Below are 27,662 nucleotides of genomic sequence, written 5' to 3'. Positions count from 1 at the left end.
ACACACACACACACACACACACACACACACACACACACACACACACACACCCCTCTGTCCGTCCTAGGTTATTCTAGAATGGCACCCTGATATCAGCCACAGCAATCGGAATCCAAGGGAGAAACTGTTTGCTTAAACACCTCTGCCCTCCTCAGGTGCTTCTTGAGTGGCAGTCTGATATCAGCCACAGCAATTTGAATCAAAGGAGAAACTGTTTACTTAATGTAATTATTTTCTGTCTTATTCTCCCAGCTTCCTCACATGGCTGTTTTTCATAGAACTTAGAAAGAATAAGTGGATACTTCCTAGAAACAGCAGAAAACAAGTCAGAGAGCTTGCTCTTCACAATAATGCAGCTTTCACAGAGATTTAAACATATTTACATTTGTATAAGCATCCAACAGTGTGGAGGTGTATGTCTGACAGCAAACTTCATCAAGTTTTTCCAGACTACACCATGAGTAGTGAAATGTGAATGGAAATTTTCTGCCCACTGATGCAAAAAACAGGGTACAAAGGCCTTGTGCAGAATCAGTGAATTTCCTACGAAGAGGCCTTATGTCACTGTAGCATTTGTCATCTCAGTAACTGTTGGGTTGATGTGGCTGATGGATCATTCCCTTCCTTTCTCAGAGTGAGCCTCTTCATAAGCTGTGCACTCATTCAAAGCCAGTCTTCCCAACAGAAAAAAAAAAAAAAGCCATGTCTGGGTTAAGTGTGAAAGTGGTTCTGCTGCTGGACCATCAGCAAAGCCCTGGCAGTTCACAGCCTACACAGTGTGTGCTTGCTTTTGTGTATGAAAAGTTATGTGCTTCAGTGAAAATGCTGGTGTTAGCGTGTGATGAAATAAGTGACCCAGGAAAAAACCGAAGCATATAGGAACAAAAACAATTTTTAAAAATGGAAAAGCTGAAATGATTGAAAAAAAGACTAGTGTTTGTACACTATTGTATTTCATTTGTAAATAATAAAATGTATCAATTTTTTAAATTACAAAGTCTTTTTTAAATTAAAACTGTATGGTTACCCTTTTAGATCCCTCAGACCTCATGTACTTTATTTCAGAATTGGCCTATAATGTAAGAATTATCTCTAGGAAGATTTATGTTTGATTTTTAGTAATTCAAGTAAGGTAAATGAATGATAGGTAAATATGTATTATTGACTTTTCTTCTCTAACCCCTATTAAAGAAAGAGAAAAAGCAGAATAATAAAATAAAACCATAAAAGGAACTAAACAAAGGGATACAATTGACATAAGAACTTTGAGAAGAGTCAACCAAAGAAATAAAACTCACTGAGGTGTGGCTGGGTGCTATTTCAATACACAGTGTGTGCCCAACACACAGAAACCAAATGAAGAATAGGAAGGTAAGAATCATAAAAAGAACAGACAAGACTCACTAATGTCATGCTAATAGGGAGAAAAGTGGGTGAAAAGAGGTAAGGAGAAGACATTTGAAATCCTTTTTAAAGCCCCTAATCACCTACGTCAAAATCTTAGGAGAGACAAGAAAATTGCAAATCTGAAGGATTCCCCACAGAGACAGAACACAGGAAATCATGTAGATAGAAGTTTGGCATTTAGTAAAATAAATAAATAAATAAATAAATAAATATAAATAAAAATAAAAAAAAACAAGCCTAGATCTTTCAACATAGAAAGCTGAGCTCCCTAGTCCTACCCTCCTCCCAACATAAAAAAAAAAAAAATAGGTTTCTCACCAAGAGAAAGCCAAATGGAACAAAAAAACAATTCAAAGATACAAAAACAGAAAATTTATTTGAAAATAAGGAGTAACATGTTCTACAGAGAAAGAACCCACATTTTTTAAAAAATGCTGAATTATTGACACTGAAACAAAATCCTGGACCAGTTACTGACTTTTAAAGGTAAAGAGAAATTTCTCCAAACATTCAGTCAGGAAAGAAACCTGCCACATGTGTCAGAAAGAGAGAGAGAGAGAGAGAGAGAGAGAGAGAGAGAGAGAGAGAAGTCTCGGAGGCTTCAGATTACTTTACAGCAGTTGGAGCCAGAAAATGGTAAACCATTATACACAAGGTTTAAGACAAAGGTGACCTGACCAAATGATAGTATCCTCAGCAGATCTGCCATTCAAATATAAATGTAGCAGACATCCTCAAATATATTTTTTTAAAACCCTCAGGTAATAAAACTACTATAAATTCTACCTGCAGGAAAAGATTATTTGACAATTAAACTGAAATAAACAAAAGTTTAATGAAAAAAACTGTGACAAAGGGCTAACTAGCACCATGTTCAGGGTCAGAAGACAATGGAAAAATATCTGCTACAAGCAGAAGAAAGGAAATTGTGATGCACTAAATACACCTAATGTTCCAATCGGCAATAAGACAAAAGACAGACATTATCAAGCATGCTATAATAAAACCTTCAAGAAATGAATCAAGATAAAAGGCTAAGGATTTGGAAGTCATAGGAAAAAATACTGGTACTAAACATTTAATCCATATTGATTTTCACTAAGAAAAATATAAAAGTAAAACTTTCAAAGTAAGAAAGTGTAACTATAACAAGGGATGTATTCAATACTATCAGATTAGCATGTGGTTTTAAAAAATAAACAAATGAGCCCTCATTTTTAATTGTTACTAACTGAAACTAAAGCATATAGATATAAATGGCCTCCATTGCTTACTCTTTCATTTTACGTTTTCTCTCAATTTTTAAATTTACTTTTAATTTTTGTGGATAGAAAGTAGGCATATATAATTATGGGGTACATGAGATATTTTGGGGCAGGCATGCAATGTGTGATAACTACACCATGAAAAATTGGGGATATATCTCCCAGGTAGTAATCCTTTGTGTTCAAACAATCCAATTATATTATCGAGTTATTTTTAAATGTACAATTAAATTATAATTGACTATAGTCTCTGGGTTGTTTTATCCAATACTAGGTCTCATTCATTCTTTCTATTTTTATACCGATTAACCATTCCCACCACTTCACACAAACTCCCCACTATACTTCCCAGCCTCTATTAACAATCCTTCTATTTTCTATCTCTGTGAGTTCAATTATTTTGAGTTTTAGATCCCACAAATAAGTGAGAACATGCAAAGTTCATCTTGCTGTGCCTGGCTTATTTCACTTAACAAAACAATCGCCAGTTCCATCCATGTTGTTGTAAATGACAGAATCTCATTCTTTTTTATGGCTAAATAGTACTTCATTGTGTATATGTACCACATGGTCTTCGTTAATCTGTTAATGAATACTTAGGTTACATCCAAACCTTGGCTATTGTGAACAGTGCTGTAATAAACATAAGAGGGCAGGTATCTCTTGTATATACTTATTTCTTTTTTTATTTTTTAAATTTTTGTGATTATATAGTAGGCGTATATATTTATGGGGTACACGAGAAGTTTTGATATAGACATGCAATGTGAAATAAGCACATCATGGAAAATCGAGTAGCCATCTCTTCAAGCATTTATCCTTTGAGTTATAAATAATCCAATAGCACTCTTTATTTTAAAATGTACAATTAAAGTTATTGTTGACTGTAGTGTCACTGTTGTGCTAGCAAATAGTAGGTCTTATTTATTATTTCTAACTATTTTTTGGACTCATTAACCATCCCACCTCCACCCCACCTCACCACACTACCCTTTCCAGCCTCCAGTAATTATCCTTCTATTCTCTATCTCAATGAGTTCAATTGTTTTGATTTTTAGATACCACAAATAAGCAAGAACATGCTATAATTGTCTTTCTGTCCCTGACTTATTTAACATAATGTAATGATCTCCAGCTCCATCCAAGTTGCTACCGATGACTGGATCTCATTCTCTTTTATGGCTGAATGATACTCCATTGTGTATATGCAGCACATTTCCTTTTTCATTCTTCTGTTGATGGACCCTTAGGTTGCTTCTGAATCTTAGCTATTGTAAACAGTACTGCAACAAAGCATACAAGTGCAGATACCTCTTCAATATACTGATTTCCTTTCTTTTGGGTGTATACCCAGAAGTGGAATAGCTGGGTTGTATTGTAGCTGTATTTTTAATTTTTTGAGGAACCGCCAAACTGTTCTCCATAGTGATTGAACTTACATTCCCACCAACAGTGTACAAGGGTGCTCTTTTCTCCACATTCTTGCCAGCATGCTTTACTGCCTGTCTTTTGCATAAAAATTTCATTTGTGGCTATGATAAATGAAATTAGTTGTTCATTTCTTTTTCAGATGGTTCACTGTTGGCATACAGTAACGTTAGTGATTTTTGTATGTTGATTTTGTATCCTGCAACTTTACTGAATTTGTTTATCAGTTCTAATAGTATCTTGGTGGTCTTTAGATTTTCTAAATTTAACGTCATATTATCCACAAACAAGGATAATTTATTTCTTTCCAATTTGGATGCCTTTTACTTCTTTAGGTTTTCTAATTGCTCTAAGACATACAGTCCTATGTTGATTAACAGTGGTGAAAGCGGGCATCCTTGTCATGTTCCAGATTTAAGAGGACCAGCTTTTAGGTTTTCCCCATTCAGTTCAGGACTAGCTATGGGTCTGTCATAGACAGCTTTTATTATGTTAAGGCCTTCTACTCCCAGTTTTTTGAAGGTTTTTATCATGAAGGAATGTTATCAAATGCTTTTTCAGCACCAATTGAAATGATTATATGGTTATTGTCCTTCATTCTGTTGATATGATGTATCACATTGATTGATTTACGTATGTTGAAACATCCTTGCATCCATGGGATAAATCCCACTTGATTATGATAAATAATCTTTTTATCTTTTTTCTGAGACAGATTCTCGCTCTGTCACCCAGCAGGCTGGAGTGTAATGGTACAATCTCAGCCCACTGAAACCTCCATCTCCCGGGATCAAGCGATTCTCCTGCCTCAGCATCCCAAGTAGCTGGGATTACAAGCATGCGTCAGCATGCCCAACCAATTTTTGTATTTATACTAGAGACAGGATTTCACCATGTTGCCCAGGCTGGTCTTGAAATTCTGACCTCAGGTGATCCACCTGGCTTGGCCGCCCAAACTGCTGAAATTACAGGCATGAGCTGCCATGTGTGGCCTCTAGTTCTTCAAGATACAGGTTTTATTTATTTGAAGTTTTCTGTTTTTCTTTTGTTTTTTTGTTTTTGTTTTTGTTTTTGATGTAGGTGCTTATTCCCACAACTCTCCTCTTATTGCTTTCACTGTATCCTATAGGTTTTGGTATATGGTGTCTCCATTATCATTTGTTTCACGAAATTTTCAATGTCCTTCTTAATTTCTGTATTGATGCACTGGTCACTCAGGAGCATATAGTTTAATTTACATGTGTTTTCTAAAATTTCTCTTGTTACTGATTTATAGCTTTATTTCTCTGTGGTGAGAGAAGAGTCTTGATATTATTTCCAAGTTTTTGACGTTTAATGACTTGTTTTGAACCCAACTTCATGTGGTCTCTCTTTGAAAATGATCCATGTGCTCAGGAAAAGAATGTGTATTCTGTAGCTATTGGACGAAATGTTCTGTAAATATCTATTAGGTCCAGTTGTTCTGCAGTGCCGGTTAAGTCTGATGTTTCTTTGTTGATTTTCAGCCTTGGAGGTCTGTCCAATGCTGAAAGTGGTGTGTTGAAGTCTCAAGCTATTATTGCATCAAGGTCTCTCTCTCTCTCTTTAGTCCTAATAATATTTGCTTTATATATCTGGTTACTTCAGTGTTGGTATATATATGTTTATCACCATGATATCCTCTTGCTGAATTGACTCCTTTATCATTATATAATGACCCTCTTCTTACAGTTTTTGTCTTGAAACATTGTTAGATTTTGTGGTGGGTTTTTATTTCTTTTTTTGTATTATTTTTATTTCTTTAATTTTTCAAAACAAAGATGTATCATTTATAGAAAAATAGCAATGTCAATATTCTAAGGTCAATAAAGGAGGATACCACTAATAGGAAAAACAAGGGAAGAGAAAGTGTGGAATATATGGGACCAAAGAAATCTAGCCTGTCTCCTGGACCTGCAGCTGGATTCTTTCAAACTGTGTGAATGACTTTATGGTACAAACAAAAGGATTAATTCCCCTGATGTTTTGCTACTGAGCTAAACCTTTGCACATTCAAGAATATGGTCACTCTATTGCTAGACTCTGTCCACTGAAGTTGGAAATAAAATGCACAAGTATAATTTCTCAAGATATGGTTGGCCAACTAGCAGCACTGACATCACCTGGGTACTTGTTAGACATGCAGAATCTCACCTTACTTGGCTTAATTTAAAAAATTTGCATTGTAACCAGATTTCCTGAAAGATCTGTATATACATTTAAGTTTGAAAAGCACTCCTTTAAAGATCTAATGGCTCCGTTTTCCAATAAGGATATTGAACAGTGGCTTTCATAAAGCTATAGAGATTAATCCTATAGAGGATTTGCAGAAAGGAGAAAAAAGACTTTTTTCTGTGCACACGAAATCCTTCATTTTAGAATCTAGCTGTGTATTATAGCCTAAGGGGGCCATCCTTGTTGTGGCTGGGCATCCACACATTTTTAAACATATTCAGAGTGACATCAGGGGATTTCCAAGAAAACAGACACAATGGTTGTTGGTTAAAGAAGGAAAGGGAAAGCTTTATCATTTGCTTGCTTGTTTTGTTAGAGGAAGATATGAAGAATCAGGCTGAGGGCAGAGTTAATTAGCATTATCTAACGTGAAAAATACAGCATTACCTGCAAGAGATCTCAACACTTGTAATTCTTTTTCCAAACCGTCTAAGGTATGTTGATCAGCAATGTCATCTAAGGAAAGCTCACTCTTGTCAGTAATATCAATATGTTCAATTTCTGAAATTTCAGAAGCAGCTCTAGATAAAGATTGAGCAGCTGCACTTGTGGATCGAGGATGAGAGGATGAAAGGCAGCTGGAGCTTTCTTTAACAGAGTTGGAAAGTGGGAACTTTGCTGTTGAAGGTCTCCGTAATTTCTTACCTAAAATTAAAAGTAAAAACTTTTAAAATCAAATTTTTAAAACTTGAATGAGTACTTAAAGATACAAAATGCCAGGCCTCTGCTCACAGAGAAGTTAAATTCATGTAACAGTTTACGAAAAATTAACTTTGACTATCACCCTTTCCAGCTGACCACATTTTATTAATCTCAAATTACTTTTCCAATGTCATAAAGAACACTTCTGCAGTTTTTTTTTCCCAAATTTTCCTATATTCAGATAAAAATAAATTAATTTTAACATTCACAAATGAAAATATCTATAAACTAAATCAACTTCAAACAGAAACAACACACAATTTTATAATGTATTCCAAAGCCAAGCACCAAGACATATGTCTTAAATTCCAGGACAATACCACACTATACTATGTAAGGGAAAAAAAAAAAAAAAAAAACTTAGAATAAGCATGGTGCCACTTCCTAGTGAACCAGTTTTACTTAATGATGTGTAAGATATTCTTACATTTAAAAAATGGCAAAAAAGAAACTAATTTACAAAATCTATATGAATTTTTAGAAAAGCGCAAGCTTTAAAGAAATTGAGATCACATCTCTGATTTTCCTAAGGATGAGCTCACTATCTCTGGAAAAGTTCCAGAAGCACCAATCTAAGTAAGTCAGGTTATTACATTGTTCCACTAGGACAGTTGCTACTTTGTTTTGATCTATTTTGAAAGTCAATTTAGTTGGTTTCTTCAACGTGTTTCTTTCAAAGTAAGAAAAAAAATCTCTTCAAATTTTACAATAACACAACATAACTAATTTATAATTTGGTATTTCTCACAAAATATTACTTAATAAGGCCGAGAGAATTTTCAAGGTACATATTTAAAAATTCTTAGGGCAGGTGAATGCTTTAATGTACTAAATCATTGTTCTGATTTAGATAAATATATTTATAGTAAACGTAAGATAAATTTGCGCTTCCTTGCCACAAACTGGCTTTGTATAAAACCATTGGGAGAGTGAATGTGCAATTGTCATTATCATTAAAATCTTGATTTGATGGAACATATGCCATATAACATTATTCTCACTCTGGTGATTCAATGAAAAATATAAAATTCAAAAAAATAACTATAGGCGGTCATGATGTATTAAATATTTAATGCCTACTGAGTTTGTCTTTAACTAAAAAAATCTACTTCGAATATGTCTAATACCCCAAGAAAACTCTAAATACATTATGTAATTATTTAAGCAATTAAAACTGACCAAGGTAAGTCTCAAAAGGTACCAATTTGAATTAAAATTTCATAAATCAATTTTTTAAATAATTTTTCTTGAAATAAAATTATTAGTAAGTTAAAATAAGACTGATTTTTGTGTCTATTTGTGCTCAGAAAAAAATAGCAGGCTAAAATATTCTTATGTATTAAAAATATGTACATATCCCTGAGAATTATTTTGATGACTAGAAGTTAAACATGATTTCTTCTTTTACGTATAATATGTAAATACTCAGATTTATAGCAATCAAGAACCACACTTGCCATGTTTAGACAAGGAAGTAAGAGTAGGGGTAGTAACAGTAGCTGCACAGCTCAGTGACTGTAACAATAATTCACAATATAAACCAAAAGTTCCACTCTATGTGGTAAACCACACTTTCGTATCTGTATTATGATATGTCTCGGTCAAGGTAAAATTTAAAGAAATTTAGAACTCCTACTTTCAAAAACAAACCAAAGGAAAATGCTATGAGTAAGGACTGGACTTCTGCCAATTCACAGAAATGAAGAAAAAGTAATAATATAATGTAGATGCCCTTCAGAAAAGCTAGAAGAGTACAAACACTTATAAGAACATTTGATTGCCACAGTATTTAAAGGTAATTGATCCCAGTTGAGAAAAAGTGCCCAAAGGACAGGTCAGTCTTATGCTTAACACATAGCAAAGAAAGAGACCATCTTTCTTGCTCAAAGTGTAATTTAAAGTAACCCAAACACAGAAATAGAACAAGCCCCAATTTGGTTCTTGATCATGTTTATTGTTCTTTTAAGTCAATATATCATTCTTTCTAATATTTAATGTATAAGGATATTAATGTTACTATTCAGTTTAAGATATAACACAACATTAAGACTGGCCCTAATTAAAAATGCTACAATTGTGGGGATCATTCCACAATTTTTGAAAAATCCAAGTTTGTAGATTAAAAACATAAGTTACTTTTGGTGTAACGTGCCATCACTGTCAATGTAATCATAAGAAATTATTGATCAGCACTGATCAGTTATATTATAAATGTAATAAAATTAATTTTCATTGGTGGTAACTAAAGAACATATGCCCTATGATTAGTAATAAAACTAAGCCAACTATTGGGAAGGTAAAATTCAATGGTGCCTTTAAATTATGTTAATGGGTACAATAATGCTGGTGAGGGTATAAAAAAATAGGAGTTATTCACTAAATAATATTTAATATAAGAATCATTATTTCTATTCTAAATATAACATTAGAATTAGACGAAATGCAACTGTAGCAACATGATTTTAGGTAGTGTTTTAATAACAGATAATATTCCTATCAAAGAACTCAGTATTTTGATCTTCAATAAAGTTTTCAAAACACTCTTGTCCATTGACATTGTTGTTGCACTGTATCAGCTACTGAGGATTTATACATGAAAAGAATTCTTAGAAATGTATTCTAAGTATTATAAGTTATGTATAAAATCAGAAGATGTTATAGAAAGCTGTATAGAACATTCTGCTAATTCTAAGTTATTATAATTCTGTACAAAAAACTTCTACAGAAATTTTATTTAGTAGCATGGTTAAGTGGAAAGAATACTAAACCAGGTAGCTAAGAATGTTATTGTGTTATCTCATAGAATTAGAAATCAACTATGAAATAAAATTCAGGAATTGGAAAGTATAATGTCTTAAATTCCTTCCAATTTTGATAACTTGTGAATTAATAATCAAATTCAATTATAAAATTATGTATTAAGTCCTAAAACTGCCAGGCATTGTGTCAGGATCAGAGTATTCAAAAGTGAATAAGACATTGTCTCTATCCTCATGTTGTGCTCCAAACTAATACATAGTTCTACTAGCCTACTCTACTCATTGGAAAATGCTTACTGAGCACTTACAATAGGCCAGGTCCTGTTCTATTACTGAAGATACACCAGTGCACAGGAGAAGCTAGTCCTTGATTTCTTTCCAACCAAGGGTAAGAGAGAGCAGGAAAAAAGCTGATAAAATGACGTTAAATAGTGATAGCTTCTACAAGAAAGATAAAAGAAGGTAAATGTGATAGAGGGACTCAAGAGACCAGCACTAGATAGGGTGACGTCAGAAGGCCTCTCTAAGGAGGTAGCATCCGGCATGAGACTAAAAAATGAAAAAGAACGAATTATATGAAGAGTGTGAGAATGGAGAGGGAAATTTTAGAGCACCCTGGATAAGAGGTAAGATCTAATTCTAAGGCTAAGAAGTGAGTAAGAGAGTGGACTAAGAACAGAAAGATAGCAATTATGGCTAAAGTGCAGGAGAAGATGCAGTTAGGAGAGATGGATAGCCAACCGAGGCGTTGCTGTGAGATACACGGTAAGGCATACCTTTTTCTGTTTTCTATAGGAAACTATGGAATGCTTTAGGCAATAGAATGGCATGATACAATATATGGTTTACATTTATGGAAAGTATGATTCACTCCTTAGAAACTATAAATGTCAATACTGTTAGGAGTATAAACAATTTACTCACTTATTATAAGTAGTAGAATATAACGGAAATTAATTATAGCAACATGGTTTGGGGATAGGTAAAAGTGAAAATTGGAGACAAATGAGAGATGACAGACAAATGGCTTGGGCTAATCTTGAAGAGTGGAGGTAAAAGTAGTTAGAGTTGGGCTCAATTTTAGAGCTGAAATCAGCAGAATCTAAAGACAATTAAGATGCACTGAGTGAGAGGCAAGATGACTCCCAAATTTCAGACTTAATCAATGTTTGGATAGAGTTGCCATGTACAGAAAGAGGAGGATGGCGTAGGGAGGATTAAATTATGGCAGGGATGGAAAGAATGAATGAACTTGCTGCTAAACACATATAGCGACAATGTTTTTACATTCATGACTTTTAAAATTTTATGGAAACGAAAATTCCTTTATATACTGGCATCAGTGCAGAATACAAGATTTCTATAACTTGTGACAGAGCCAGAACATTTTTAGTTTATTTTAGGTCACTATTCCTGTTCATAAAGCCATTTCCTAACTTCTGTGGCTGATAAACATTATAAATGTTTAAAGACTCAACTTAATGTTACCTAGTTTCTAATATCTTGCCAATCTACACTTTTCAATAGCAAAGTCATTATTTTATCATCCCTATTTGTTAAAACACTCTGCTTATATATCTAACTATTATAGCTAATAGGACATATTAGCTATAATTACCTATTGATGTTACCTATTGATGTCCAAAAGCAAATTACTTTATTGATGTCCAATACATTAATTACCTATTGATGTCCAAAAGCAAATTACTCATAGGCTTTTTCATAAAACTTATATGTGGTATAATTTACATATTCACACATACATTTTATATACATATATATATATATATATATAGCACTTTTCTTAAAATATGGCATTTGGACTATCTATATTAGCATAACGGTAAGTTGTTGTTGAAAAAATAAATGCAATTTCCTAGGCATTACCTCAGCCTTAACTAATCAGAATCCCTAAGAGTTAGATCCAGAAATCTGCATTCCAAGAGATTTCCCAGGTGATTATGTCAACACTGACTTTTAAGAAACTTTACACTGGACTCGAAGCTCTTGAGCCATAGAGAATAAAAATAAAAATTAAAAAAAAAATTTATATCTGACAGATTCTCAACATAAATGCATATGAAAAGGATCTAAGCTAGCCAGAGAGTTTTAATCATAGATTTTAGGGCAAGAGAGACTTGTGTCTTAAATATAGAAACAAAACATATGCAATTAAATTTCTGCCTTGAAGATAGCCTTTAAACCACGGGAAATAGTCCACTTTCTCAAGGATTCTTCCTAAACTGTGAGCTCACTAAGATCAGGGAATATTACTTCTGTATCTCTTTTATCCTCAGAGCCAAGCAAAGTGCTAATATCCTCAAAATATATGCTGAATTATCTGAATTCATTAGTTATCTACTGCAACTTCCTAATTTGGCATAAAGAGAAACCCACTATAGATGGTATAATGGGATAACAGTAATGTTCTAATAATACTAGTGATTTTAATAATAGTCATATACTGTGTATACACTCATTAGGAAAATATTACAATAGATATTCAATATGTCAAAAGAATTATTCTATAGAAAATCTTATAATTACTTTGTTTAGAGAATAGAGCTAATAAACTGAAATCAAGATTCCAGGGTTAATACATAAGAATTATATTTAGTGTGTGATGTTTCCCTCTCTGTGTCCATGTGTTCTCATTGTTCGACACCCACTTATGAGTGAGAATATGCAGTGTTTGGTTTTCTGTTCTTGTGTCAGTTTGCTGAGAATGATGGTTTCCAGCCTCATCCATGTCTCTGCTATGTAATAATCCTGCATGATCTGCACATGTACCCCAGAAATTAAAGTATAATAATAAAAAAAGATCTGACAAATTCAATAAAGTTGCAGGATACAAAATTTAAAAAAATCAAAACAAATATAAATTAAATAAAAAACAGACTTATATTTAGAACTAACCTTTCTCAATCCCAGCAATAAGCAGCAATCTTAACCTAAGTCAAACATTTCACATATGGCTGTGTCTGATCATAATATACACCAAGTGAAAGAGTAGGCAAAATCTGGTATAAGCATACTGCTTCCCGAGTGAGTAATAAAACTGAGTATATATTTTATAAGGATTGTTTAAAATATGCCATATCCTTAACTACATTCTGCAAATATTATTCTCAAACACATTGTTATGGAAAATATAAGACTATAATCCATGCCTTTGGAAAAATGAGCACATTTGTTTTTGTGCTTGGGTTTTAGAAGAAAAGTCAAGATCATTTAGTTAAAATGAATGAATTTAAATTATAGAACTTCAAAAACTAAATTTCAGGTGTCTACTAAACTGCTAAAAGCAAACTGCTAAAGGTAGTAAGCTGCCAATATGGCACTGCTGCCTTTTGAGTCAATGTTACCCGTCTTTGGCTGTTTTCTACTTGATGATGGATTCTGAGCACCCTGCAGAACACCCAAGACAATTGCATTATCAGCATGTTCACTTAAGCTATGGTCTGGAATCCATTCTCTGTCTTCTGAAATTGAAAAATTATAAAGTTTAAAAAGAAGAAAATTCATTTTATTAGTTTTATATTTATGTCTTAATAGACAATATTTAACAGAATAAAGAATATTTATAACAATGATATGTATTATGAAATACAAAATCTTATTACAAAATAAAAATCTATAAATTAATATATTTTAATTTAAAATTTTTTTAAGTATATAACCATACAACATAAAGTATTATTGTTTCTAAGTGAATAAACACATTTGAATACATAGGATGACTAAGAATATAGATAACACCAAGATCTAGCTTTCAAAGTAGAAACCAGAAAATCAGGAAGAAACAAAAAAATTGGAATATATATATCTCTAGTAAGGAGACTAAATCTGTAATCAAAAATTTTCCAATAAAAAGAAGTCCTGGGCCTAATTGCATCACTGGTGAGTTCTATCACACATTTGAAGAAATAACACCAGTCCTCAAACTTTTCCAAAAAATTAAAGAGGAGGTACATCAACTCAATCTGTGAATCTAGACCTACACTGATAATAAAGCCAAATAAAGACACTACAATTAAAGAAAACAACAGAACAATATCATCTATAATCAGTGATATAAAATCTTCAAAGTACTAGGAAACCACATTCTCCAGCATATTAAAAAGGATTATATATCATAATCAAATAAAATTTATTTCTGAAATGTAAGGATGGTTCAGCAAATGAAAATCCATCAGTGTAATACACCACATTTACAGAATGAAAGAAAAAAAATGATCATCTCAATTTATGCAGAAAAATCATTTGAAAAAATCCAACACACTATTATGATAAGAACACCCAACAAACTAGGAATAAAAGGAAAATGCCTCTACATAATAAAAGAAATATATTAATAAACCACAGTAAATATCAAGCTCAATAGTAAAAAACAGAACAATTTCTAAAATCTAGAGCAAGGCAAGGGTGTCTGCTTTTGCTACTTCTATTCTATATAAGTAGCCAGAACAGACAAGAAAAAGAAACAAAATACATTTGAATTACAAAAGAAGAAGTAAAATTATCTGTGTTCCCAGATGATATAATCTTATATGTAGGAAACACTAAAGATTCCACACAAAAAATTCTGTTAGAATAAATGACATCAGTGAAGTAGCAGGATACAAAGTCAATAGGCAAATACCAATTGTATTTCTATATACTAACAATGAACAGCCTGAAAAAGGAAATAAATGAAACAATTCCATTCACAATAGCATCAAAAATAAACAAATATTTAGAAATCAACATAACCAAGGAGGTGAAAGACTTGTGCAATGAAAACTATAAAACATTGCTGAAATAAACTAATGAAGACATATATAAACAGAAACATATCTCATATTCATGAACTGGAAGAATCAATAGTGCTAAGATGCCAATGTTACCCAAAGTGATCTACAGGTTCAATATAATCTCTATCAAAAGCTCAATTACATTTTTTGTAGAAATTTTTAAAAATCATTCTAAAATTTGCATGCAATCACAAGGGACCCTGAATAGCCAAAACAATATTGAAAACAAGAGCAAAGCAGGAAGACTCATACTTTCTGATTTCAAAACTTATAACAAAGATACTGTAATTAAAACAGTGTGATACTGGTACAAAGACAGACATACAGACCAATGAAATGGGATAAACAACCCAGAAATAAATCCTCACATATATGATCCAATTATAATGATTTGAAAAAAAAGTATATATACTTATTGTATAAAACATAATTTGAAATATGCATATATTGTAGAATGGCTAAATTAAGTTAATATATGTCTTATCTCACCAATCATTTGTGTGTGTGTGTGTGTGTGTGTGTGTGTGTGTGTGTGTGGTGAGAACACTTAAAATCTCCTCTCTTAGCCAAATAATATTGGACAATGGTGCCTAGACCATTCAATGGGTAAAAGAATGGTCTTTTCAACAAATGATGCTGGAAAACTTGATATCCATATGCAAAATAATGAATCTGGACCTTTAATACCATGTACAAAAATAACCTCAAAATTGATCAAAGACCTAAATGTAAAACCTAAAACTACAAATACCTTAGAAGAAAGTATAGGACCATGACTTTGGCTTTGGAAATGAATTCTAAAAATGACACTGAAGGCACAGGAAACAGCAACCACAAAAATAGACAAATTGGACTTCATAAAACTTTGAAAAAATTGGATCAGCAACAGAGTAAAAAGGCAATCCACAGAATGGGAGTAAATAATTGCAAATAATATATCTTATGAAGAAGTAGTATCCAGAATATAATAAGGAACTTCTACAACTCAATGACAAAAAAAACAAACCAATTAAAATATGAGCTAAGGAATTGAATAGACATTTCTCCAAAGAGTATATACAAATGACATGATAAGCACATAAAAATGGTCAACATTATTAATAATCATGAAAATACAAGCTACAATAATATACCACCTCAGAACCATGAGGATGACTATTGTCCCTCCCTTCAAAAAAAGAAAAGAACAGGTACTGTCAAGAATGTGTAATAATTGGAACTTTTGTGCCCTATTGACAGTAATGTAAAGCGGATGTTGGCACCATACTTCTTATACAGCTTGCAGAACTCTGAGTCAAATAAACCTCTTTTATTTATAAATTATCTAGCCTTCGTTATTCCTTTATAGCAACACTAAAAGTCTAAAACAACCACGCTTCTAAATTCTAAAAATAATCTTTCCTAGTTTCGTTATAAGTCATATTTTCTCACATTCTGACAGCAATCTTAAATGTAAATATATGGCAATTCATACAAGGTTAATAATTTTTGAATGGCAAGAGGAAAATTATTTTATCCATTGAACAGAATTGCCCAGTGTTTCCTAAGATGAGGACAGACTGTTTTAGAAAAATGAGTTAGAAATTTACCTGCAAGTGTAATCCTAGTACTGGAATAGTCGCATTCTAAAGGGTGAGAAGGAGGTAGCTTGAGTCTTTCATTTGCATCAAAAATAAAGAATCTCTCAAGTCCTTGATATTGCATCGTTATAGGTTTACTTCTACAGGCTATTTCTTGTAACAACTAAGAAAAAAATATTCAACAGTATTATTTTCTACCTCATTAACACAAAAAAGCATATTCATTTATCAGATACCTACTATATACTTGGCACAAATTCTTCCCTTATCAACGTTAGTTTCTAACAGTGGAGACAAATAATAATATAACATTTATATATAGTAAGTTCTAACTAAAATGATAGTAATTCTCTGAAAGTTGATATTAATCCAAGGAGGACAGAAGTTCATGAAATAATTTTTTTTTCTCTTTCTTCCTTTACTTTCATTCCTGTCTCCTTGCACATAAATTAGCCTGGAATACAGACTTAATTTCATGTGCTGTGACTTTTAGTGTCTTTGTCTATATATAAAATAATTTCAAAGTTGAAAGTAAAATACCAATGGGAAATATGTGACCTGACAATGACCATAGAAAAAGATCTTAGTTAACAAAATATTCATCATGAGACAAATATACAAGTAGGAAACTGAAGTGAGAGGGAGATAACTAATTTATAAAGTTTATATAGAAACTAGCAGACCTAGGCTTTGAATATAGGTCCACCTGATTTGAAACCTAGACTTATCCTGCCACCTTATTAATTCTATTAATTCATTTTTACATGTTCTTATTCTAGGATTGACTACAACTGGGATTTTTTTTTTTTTTTTGCATTTTAGGTTTTGGGGTACATGTGAAGAACATGCAAGATTGTTGCATAGGTACACACGTGGCAGTGTCATTTGCTGCCTTCCTCCCCTTCACCTATATCTGGTACAACTGGGATTTTTAAAAATGTGAATCCAGTAGAAACAGATTAGGAATTCATAAGTAAGAGCTCTAGATGAGGTTATAGTATAATCAGAGCAGCTATCAGCTTTTAACAATTCCCTAATGAATTTAATTAATGTCCAAATCTGGTCTGTTCCAAGAAATCAATGTAAAGTAAATTGCTTTAATTTTATATAAATTTATAAATCATATAAACGATAGCATATAAAAGAACAAAGCTAGTGACCAATAAAGCATGTCATTCAAAGACAAATCTATGTCCAAAGTTTCCAGCACATATTCCTTCCCAGACACTGATAAACAATAACAGAATTATTTCCACTCTAGTGAAGCTTATATTTGAATTATGCAATAGCAGATCTGGAAGAGTTTGGAATGTCTTGGTTTACAGATAAAAATCCTAAAATAGTTTTGTTTTGTCTAACTTTTAGTACAAATTTACAAAGTTAACTATTGATAGTTTTAGAGCCAGAACAAAGGACCCCTGATTAGTCCCTTGTTTTCCTAACTACTGCCCTACACATTAGTACTTAATTCCATAGGAAGTTCCACCTTATACAGAAATCAATTATTGAAAACTGAAGTACAAAATGAACAATTTTATACTCTATTTGGATGGAGCACAATAGATTTCTAAGTAGTTTCTTCTGATATAATGGCTTCTACTAGGACAGAAAAAGAGTAAAAATAGGTTCAGGTATAGTTCTTAGGAATGAAAAGAAAGTAGATTGAACCACTGTTTTCAAAAGCAGGAACTCAGTCTACAAGCTGTGAAGTACCAATTCTGATGGCCGCTTTACAAAGCTCTATTTTATAGCCACCCTCCACCTGCTTTCACCTTTTGTTTTGCAACTCCTCAAATTCTCTTGTGACCCAGCAACTTAACTCTTTACAGAGATTAGCCATCTCCTGTAATAACACGCTGGGGGAGAATCTTTGACACTCAGTTTAAGTCCTATCTTACCAGTGGTGGACGATTTCTGTTAAACTATTTACAGTTTTTTATTCCTCAGATATAATAACCTAGGAATGGATTAGAACATTCTTTATTTATAAAGGGGGCAAGCCTTGAGTTAGAAACCCATTAGTTTGTTGAGAATTCTTTTAAAATCCTGTGACATTTTTCCTGAAAAAACTTCAAATCTCTCAATCCAGTATCCCCAATGAGGAAACAGCAGGCTTTACATGTCACTATTTTATTACTGTCCAGGACTACACTTAATCTTACCTAATTGAAAAAAAGCAATAATGATATAAGCCATTTTACAACAGTCACTGGTCTTTGATTATGTCAGCAGGTTCGAGCTGCTGAGAAATTTATGGATCTTATGCACTTAAATTCTCATTCAGATTGTTTCCTGAACAAGCTCTATCAGGACATATTTTATACTGAGCTATATTTTATACTAAGCAAATTGATAGTCTTAAATTGAATAAACAAGAATGTATCCCAGCCACATACACCTTCCTTTTATTTTTAAGTTCAGAGGTACATGTACAAGTCTGTTACAAAGGTAAATTTGTGTCATGGAGATTTGTTGTACAGATTATTTCATCACCCAGGTATTAGGCCTAGTACCCACTGTTTATTTTTTCTAATCCCCTCTCTCTTCCCACTTGCCACCTTCTGATGAGCCCCAGAGTATGCTGTTCCCCTCTCTATGTTCATGTCACAAACCTTCCTTTTAATAAAATCTAAATTTCGTGACACTTGTTACATTAATTGAATAGGATGGTATGTATTACCACATAAAAGAAGGAACCCTGCTATAAATTATTGGTGCTATTTAAGTCACAGCTATCTTGACAAACTCTTATCAGTTCATAGTAGACCAGGAAGTCAGATGGGGTACAAATCATCAGACTATCTACCTAAATGAAAAGTTCCCTGAGAAAATGGATTGGATGAATCCATTGGATAAATCTTCAGGCAAGGCCGGAGGGCAATGCATGTTTCCTTATCCTCTCCTACTCAATTGAAGAGAATGGCAGGAAAGAGTTTTCTCAGTGAACTCCTTTGAGTTTATTATTGCTTTATTATTTTTGGGTCAGACTCATAGTTCATTAATTTTTACTTTTCTTGCATTTGGGATTATAAATTTCCCAGTAAGTTGTATTTGAGTTTCATCCTATACATCATTTATCTGTGATGGTTTTGCTTACATTAAATTCTAAATATTTCTACCTTCTATTCTGAGTTTTTCTTTAACCTAGACATATTTGAATTGTATTTAATTTTGTTAGCATTTTGCTATCAATTTTAAATTTATTATATTATGGTTGGAAAACAGTGTATAATATGATTTCTTTAGCACTTTTTGAAAACTCCTTTGTGGACTTATTTTTGTAATGTGTTGTAACATGTATTTTGTAAAAGTTCCATGTGTTCTTACAAAAAACACACATTCTCTAAATATTGACTATGTGATTCAAAATATGTTCTTTAAGCTTATTTGTATTTATCAAATCTTCTCTATCTTTACTAATAGAAAATCTTTTTGGGTTGATCGATCTGTCAATAATACCATGTAGTTTTGTCCATTTTTGCTACAGTATATCTGAGGCTATATTGATAGGTACATACAAATTCAGATTTTGTTTTAATCTTCCTATTAAATAGTTGATTTCACGGACTATATAATGGTCCCTTTTGTCCTGAAGATGTTTTATTGCCTTAAAGTTTTATTTTTTTTAATTAGTACTTGCCTTTATGCTGAAATTCCTCCCGCTACCCTATGTTTTAAGTAGCGTTCTGGTAAAATTACACACACACACACACACACACACAGTCCACATTTATTCTAATTACTTATATGATTGGATTTACTCCGGTCAGCTTTACTCTTTCTACTTACTGACAAGAACTGTGAAGCATCTGAGATTTTACCCTACTTGCAAGCCTGTTATAGTTTCGTGGATGCTGGAAGAAGACACAAGACTCCTTGTTCAGAGACAAAGGACTTTATCACTCACAACAATAGCAGTTGCCAGAGTATCATCATTTGTACCAATTCCCAGAACCCAATTTTCACAGGACATCATGAAGGAAGCCACATGACATCCGCACATACACTGAGCTGTGTTACAGGAGAGAAATCTTGACCTTAGGAAATCCAATGCTTTAATACTGGGCAGTACGCCTGCCTGACCTTTGCCATAGAGGAAAACATTATTTTTATTACACCAGACAGTAAACAAACCTACTCTTTGCTCTGAAGATGTTCACAATCTCTATCTTTCTAGGCCGTTTTCTATACAAGAACCCTTGAAAATATACTTTGGAACAAATGCAGTCAGTGCTTTTGCTTAAAAGATGTGCAAGAAAACATGAGAGACCTAAGAGGAATTGTACACCCAACATTAACCATACAATTTTTCCTTTGATGTATTTATTTCCTGACCATTTTAGTTAATTGGGTTTTCTATACTCCCCTTTTCCTTTAGTGTTTTGGATGGTATACATTGTATCTGTTATATTTTAACTGTTACTCAAAGTTTTTAACATGTATAATTGACTAAAACGCCATACTTAGTCAATTATCCCTACAATGATTCCTACCTTCCTTCACAATACAGAATCTTAGTACTTTGAGCTCTAATCATACATACCTAACAGTCTTACAAGTTATGGTACATGTGATTCCCATTCAAATTCCTTCTTTTATAATTCTCAGATTTGGCGTTATAATAATTATTTTGTAATACATCTAATATATCTGTCATTTTCCCCTCACACTATTATTTTTTGTATCCTACTTCCTCTGGGTTTGACTTCTTTCTTTTTGAAGTATATCATTCAGATGTTCTTTCAAGAGAGGAAATAAGTAAATCACCTGAACTTTTTTCTAAACTTGACATTATTTTATTCTTGGTCTTGAATGACAGTTTAGCAAGCCTTAGAACTCTAGACTTAGTTCTATTAGAACTTTAAAGCTAATATTCCACTGTGTTACATTGTTGAGGCTAGCTGTTGATGTTCATGAGAATTTTAATGTCAATCTAGTAACTGTTCTTTGGAGATGATTTTCTATTGTCTTTTATTTCTTTTAAGATTATAACATTTTAAGAGTATCTAAAAAGTAAGTCATAGTGTGGATTTGTTTTTATTTATATTGCTCAGGAATTGTACTTTGTTACTTTACAATCTGGCATATTACCAACTATTCATATATCTTTTCTGCAATACAAGCAATTTTTAAAACTTTTCTTCTAGGGTAATAATTCGCTCCTTACTTGTATTTAACATTCTATTTAGTATCCATTTAATTATAATTTCAATACATATATTTTGAATGTTAGAACTTTTTATTGGCCTTCATAAATGGAGCAGTTCATACTATCTTATTATTTAAGTTCTTATTATGTCTTCCTTTCTATTTTTAAACATTTTAAATATAATCTCACAGGATAGAGATTGAATCTGTCTCTAGAGCAAAGAGCAAGTTTGTTTACTGTCCAGTGTGATAAAGATAATCTTCCTCTAGGACAAAAGTCTGGCAGGCTTACTGCCTAGTGTAAAAGATCAAGTTTCTTAAGATCAGGGTTCTTCACTTATTACACAGCTCACTGCATATATAGATGTCACCTAGTACTCTCCATGTTGCCCTGTGGAAATCTGGAAACTGAAGTTCCTGTTTTCTCTGCTGAAATTCATGCTATGATCAATTATTTTATTCACTGGGGGGAATAAGAAGATAAGCCCATCTGAAGCAGAGCTGTATTTTGTGGAATCTGTTGAGGGATAAGTTGTAAGGATGTCCTTTTATAAAGTGTTAGGATTCACTTCTGTCAGCTACATCAGGATATTAGCAGGCATGGATTAACAATAATGATATTGGCTTGAAGTTTCCAAGCAAGAAATATATATGCAAATATATATTTGGGTAGGTATATCCAAATCTATGCTAAATGAAAGCCCAAGATACCTATTTTTCAGGTGAGACGTTTTATTGGCCTAGCCCAGATCACTTGCTGAGATCAGTTTCCTTTCTCATTTTTGGCACCCACGGGTATTTTCCTAGTGCATTCCTTAAGTGACTGATCAGACATTTAAAGGTTTTTGCAGAGGTGTCAGTGTCCATTTGTTATCTCACAAAGTCACAAGATCTGTCATAAAGTAGGCACAGAAAGCCAATCCTCCCAGCAGAAGTATTAGCAGGGCACGTATTCATCCTTTTGCTTTTTTGCTTCCCCCTTCAGTTCAGGAACCATGGGAATTCATTTTAAATGATATTTAAGGGTTGTTAAAAATGTTTGCCTCACTTAATATTTAAAGAATGGATTATTAATAATTATAATTAATAAGATTTCTAGTATATAGAATGGAATTTAAATATAGTTTAAAAATTTGATAACAATGCAATGATGAGCTACTTAACCTTTGCTATGAGAAGAAACAAAAACTGCACCTCTATTTCTTTATTAGCCATCATCCTGAAAGAATTACCTTCTTTATCTTATATTAAACCATAGTAACTTGTTCTGTCTAGATATCTGCATTTATTTTATTTTGACCATTGACTACACTATCGTAAAAAGCTAGAAAGGATTTATTATACAGTATTATTCATAATGAATTTCATTTGGAAGAGTAACAGTGATCTTACTATGGTGCATAAGGTGGGCCTTAAAGTATTATTTATCACAGAAAGCCATTTATTAAAATGGCATTTCTCATATTAGAATTTGTCCTAGAAGTCATTAATGTTCTCTCCCATATGAGTCACTCTTCAACTACTTCATAATAATATAAAGTAGCACATTTTAACTTTAATAGGAAGTAACATGAGAATGTATTGTGTCACTAAGACATTTTCTTATGAGATTTCTTATAAAATTTTAATATAATAAACATAATAGAGATTTACCAGTGATGACTTTGTAGTTTTAGAATCTTCAAAGCTTGGCCTCTTATGCAGATTGCTGAATTCCAAGGATTCTTTGATGTCTTGAGATAATTTCTCCTCAATGGGAAGTTTTTCTAAACCTATACTTGGCAAAGTATCCTTGCTCTCATGTGACATGCAGGATTCATCAGATTTTTGATTACTTTCTAAACCTATACTTTTCTGTTTTAAACTTCTTTCGAAGAAGGTGCTTTCCTCAATCTTTTCAATGTCAGGAGAATACACATCAGGATCCACAATGTTGTCAAAATCTGTGTTTGAGGTTTCTGCTGTTAAAAGCACACATTTACAAAAGGTACATAAATAAATTTAAACAAATAATTAAGCTGTTAATAAACCAAAAGTTCTGTGGTAGAAAACTTTATCAGCAAACAGTATTTCACAAATTCCTTTAAGGATGTTTCAGTGTTAAAATACTTTTACTATGCTTACATTCATAAATGGTAATCATAATTCATTTATACAGCAAAACATTAAGGAGCTAGACTAGTAAAAGAAGGGAGTATTTTATTTTGCAATGAACTCTTAAAATTGATGCAAATTTTTATTTCAGTGTGTGGTTCAATTCTCACTTTTCCACCTCCTCGTCTCACTCAAATTTTATGAGAAGTAACACAGAGGGAACGTTTCTTCATTGTGACATTTTTCCCTAGCATGCCTAGCAATCAAGAGAGGGCACAGGGAAATGTTCCAGATGAAAGAAAAGCAGCAGTTGTGGGCACAGAAAATGTGTAGCAGGGACATCTGCCTCTAGAACGCTACAAAATGAACAAGATTATATTAGTCACCCACCTCGTTATGTCTGCTTTAAATAAATCATTTGGTTTACTTCATTGGTTTTTAACCTGGCTGCATAGTCGAATCATCTGAAGGAACTCTGTAAAATTGTCCGTGTATGGGCCTGACCCCAAATCAATTAAAACAGACCCTGAGAGTGAGACTCAGGCACTGGTCTTTTAAACTTTCCCTTGCTAAGTTCTCCAGGTGATTATAGTGTGTAGGATGTAAGCAAAACACTGGTCTAGACTTTCTGAAAAATAAAAATTCTTTAAATGTTTATACCATACTGCTTTCATTTTAAATAAATGTACCCCATTATCCACGTTGAATATAGCTTCCTCTGGTTATCCCTTATTCTGTTCCAAAAACAAATATCTCTATAAGTAGACTATGTAAAACAGTAGAAACTTTGAATAAAACTGTCTCCAGTGATGTAAATGCTTTACAGCCTTACAAAGGACTCACTTGTTGCAATCAAATGTTTATATATAGCTCAACAATTACACATAGTATTTAGAGCTTTTTTCAACTATAGCTACTTCTTAGATAGCATAAATATTGGGAGAAACACCTTTAGAAGAAAACCTTTATTTGATACAGTAAAGGTTATTTGATACAATAAAACTTCCACAATAATGTACTTCCCTCTTAAATCTCAATGGAAATTATTCAACTTGAGGGGAGAAAAAAATGCTATTTCCTATGTTAAAGTGTCTACAACTTAAATAGGAGGCAGGGCTTGACTCCAGAAGCAGGGCCTGGGCTCCAAACCAAATTGAAGAATGGTGGAAACAGGGAAGAGTCAAAAGTACCTCTCTCCATAACACATGTCCACATACGTGCAGAAAAGGCTTTCAACAAAATTCAACATGCATTCATGTTAAAATCTCTCAATAAACTAGGTACTGAAGAAGCATACCTCGAAATAATAAGAAACATATATAACAAACCCACAGCCAACATCATACTGAAAGGGCAAAAGCATTCCCCTTGAAAACTGGCACATGACAAGGATGCCCTCTCTCACCACTCCTATTCAACATAATATTGGAAGTTCTAGCTGTAGACTACATGATCCTAAATCCAGAAAACCCCATAGTTTGAACCCAGAAGCTTCTTAAACTGATAACTTTGGCAAAGTCTGAGAATACAAAATCAATGTGCAAAAATCACTAGCATTCCTGTACACCAACAACAGTCAAACTGAGAGCCAAAAGGGCTCCAATAGCTAAGGAAATCCTAAGCAAAAAGAGCAAAACCAGAGGCATCATGCTACCCAACTTCAAACGATACTGAAGAGTTACAGTAACCAAAATAGCATGGTACTGGTACAAAAAGAGACACATAAACCAATGGAACAGAATAGGGAGCCCAGAAAATAGACCACACATCAACAACTATCTGATCTTCAACAAACCTGATGAAAACAAGCAATGGGGAAAGAATACCCTATTCAGAAAATGATGTAGGATAACTGGCTAGCCATATGCTGAAGATTGAAGCTGAACTCCTTCCTTACATCATATACAAAAATTAACTTAAGATAGGTTAAAGACTTAAATGTAAATCTAAAAACTATGAAAACCCTGGAAGACAACCTATTCAGGACATAGGCACAGGCAAAGATTTCATGACAAAGATGCCAAAAGCAATAGCAGCAAAGCAAAAAATTGACAAATGGGGTCCAATTAAATGAAAGAGCTTCTGTACAGTGAAAGAAACTATCAACAGAGTAAACAGACCACCTACACAATGGGGGGAAATGTTTGCAAACTATGAATTCAACAAAGGTCTAATAACCAGCTGCTATAAGGCACTTAAACAAATTTACAAGAAAAAAAAAAAACAATAAAAAGTGGACAAAGACACAAAGACATGAGAAGACACTTTTTTAAAAGGGAAATACATGTGGCCAACAATCCTATGAGAAAAAGCTCAACATCACTGATCCTTAGAGAAATGCAAATCAAAACCGCAATGAGATACCATCATACAGCAGTCAGAATGGCTGTTATTAAAATGTCAAATACATAACAGATGCTGGTGAAGTTGGGGAGAAAAAGAAACACTTATATATTGTTGGTAGGAGTGTAAATTAGTTCAATCATTGTGGAGGACAGTATGGCGATTTCTCAATATAAAAACAGAAATACCATTCAACCCAGCAATCCCATTACTGGGTATGTGCCCAGAGGAGTATACATTATTCTGTTATAAAGATAGTATACATGTATGTGCATTGCAGCACTATTCGCAATAGCAAAAACATGGAATCAACCCAAATGCCCATTAATGACAGACTGGATAAAGAAAATGTGGTCCATATACACCATGGAATACTATGCAGAAGAACGAGGTCATGTACTTTGCATGGACATGGATAGAGCTGGAGGCCACTATCCTTAGCAAACCAACAAAAGAACAGAAAACTAAGCACTACATGTTCTCATTTATAAGAGGGAGCAAAATGGTGAGAACACATGGACACACAGAAGGGAACAACACACACTGGGGCCTGTTGAAGGGTGGAGGGTTGTAGGCGCTACAGGAGAAGGAATAATCGCTAACGGCTTAATACCTGGATGATGAAATAATATGTACAACAAACCCCCATGACACAAGTTTACCTATGTAACAAACCTATACATGTACCCTTGAACTAAAAGTTAAAAAGGCATGTATACCTGTGACATGTCAGTTTACCATTGCTATGGCAACATCTGGAAGCTACCACCTGTTTCCCCAGCAACAACCTGATGACCTGAAGTGGTCACCCCTTTTCTAGAAGTTTCTGAATAACTCATCTTTTAATTTGCATGTAATTAAAGTGGCTAAAAACATGACTGTAGAACCACCTCTGTGATGCTACTCTGGGTACACTGCTTTTGGAGTAACCCTGCTCTGAAAGGAACACAGCTTTTGTTGCTGCTGAACACTTCTACTTCAATAAAACTTGCTGCCTAATACCACTGGCTTGCCTGGTGCAAGCTGTCAGTGGATCTACCGTTCTGTAGTCTGGAGGATGGTAGCCCTCTTCTCACAGCTGCAATAGGCAGTTCCCCAGTGGTTACTCTGAGTGGAGGTTCCAACCACACATTTCCCCTTTGCATGGCCCTAGTAGAGGTTCTTCATGAGGGCCCTACCCCTGCAATAGACTTCTACCTGAAAATTTAGGCATTTCTTTACATCGTCTGATATCTAGATGGAGGTTTCCAAACCTCAAGTCTTATCTTCTATGCCTTGCAGGCCCAAAATCATGTGAAAGCCACCAAGGCTTGGGGCTTGCACACTCTGAGGCCATGGCCCAAACTGTATCTTGGCCCCTTTTAACCCTGGTTGGACCTGGAGCCAATGGGACAGAGTACCATATTCACATGTGAAACAATACATATAGACACAGACCTTACACCTCCACAAAATTCAGCTCAGTAGATCACACACCTGAATATAAAATGCAAAACTATGAATCTCTCGAAAGATAACATAGGATAAAACCTAGATGACATTGGGTATGACAATAACTTTCTAGATACAATATCAAAGAAAAAATTGATGTGCTAAACTTTATTAAAATAAAAACTTATACTCTGTGGAAAATAGTCCAGAGAATAAAGAGGGAATCCATACACTGAAAGAAAATATTTAGAAAAGATATTTGATAAAAGAGTGTGATTAAAAATATACAAAAGAATCTAAAACCTCAACAATAACAAAACAAACAACCCAATCAAAACATTAGCTAGAAACCTGAACAGATATTTTAATAAAGATACACAGGTGGCAAATAACCATATTAAAATATTCTCGATATCAAATGTCAACAGATAATTGCAATTTTTTAAAAAATAAAATATC

At 33.3% G+C, this 27,662-nt stretch overlaps 1 protein-coding gene across 11 annotated transcripts in view; it reads right to left on the bottom strand.

The window, feature by feature from the left end:
- Positions 1-27,662, bottom strand: part of ZBBX (zinc finger B-box domain containing) — a 111,837-nt gene that overhangs the window by 8,264 nt on the left and 75,911 nt on the right. For 8 of the 11 annotated variants that reach the window (XM_032261375.1, XM_032261394.1, XM_032261358.1 and 5 more), the window contains 4 exons: positions 22,989-23,296; positions 16,197-16,350; positions 13,180-13,296; positions 6,741-6,998 (listed from right to left, as the gene is read on the bottom strand). In XM_032261375.1, coding sequence (XP_032117266.1) covers positions 6,741-6,998; positions 13,180-13,296; positions 16,197-16,350; positions 22,989-23,296 — 837 coding nt within the window. The remainder of the gene's footprint in view (positions 1-6,740; positions 6,999-13,179; positions 13,297-16,196; positions 16,351-22,988; positions 23,297-27,662) is intronic. The other 3 variants (XM_032261367.1, XM_032261402.1, XM_032261434.1) reach the window with 3 other exon arrangements.

Source organism: Sapajus apella, unplaced genomic scaffold, assembly GCF_009761245.1.
Source record: "Sapajus apella isolate SASKATOON/1434 unplaced genomic scaffold, GSC_monkey_1.0 scaffold4, whole genome shotgun sequence".
In the NCBI taxonomy this organism is placed as follows: domain Eukaryota; kingdom Metazoa; phylum Chordata; class Mammalia; order Primates; family Cebidae; genus Sapajus; species Sapajus apella.
The sequence above is the reverse complement of the archived record's forward strand: the minus strand, read 5'-3'. Positions and strand labels throughout refer to the sequence as shown.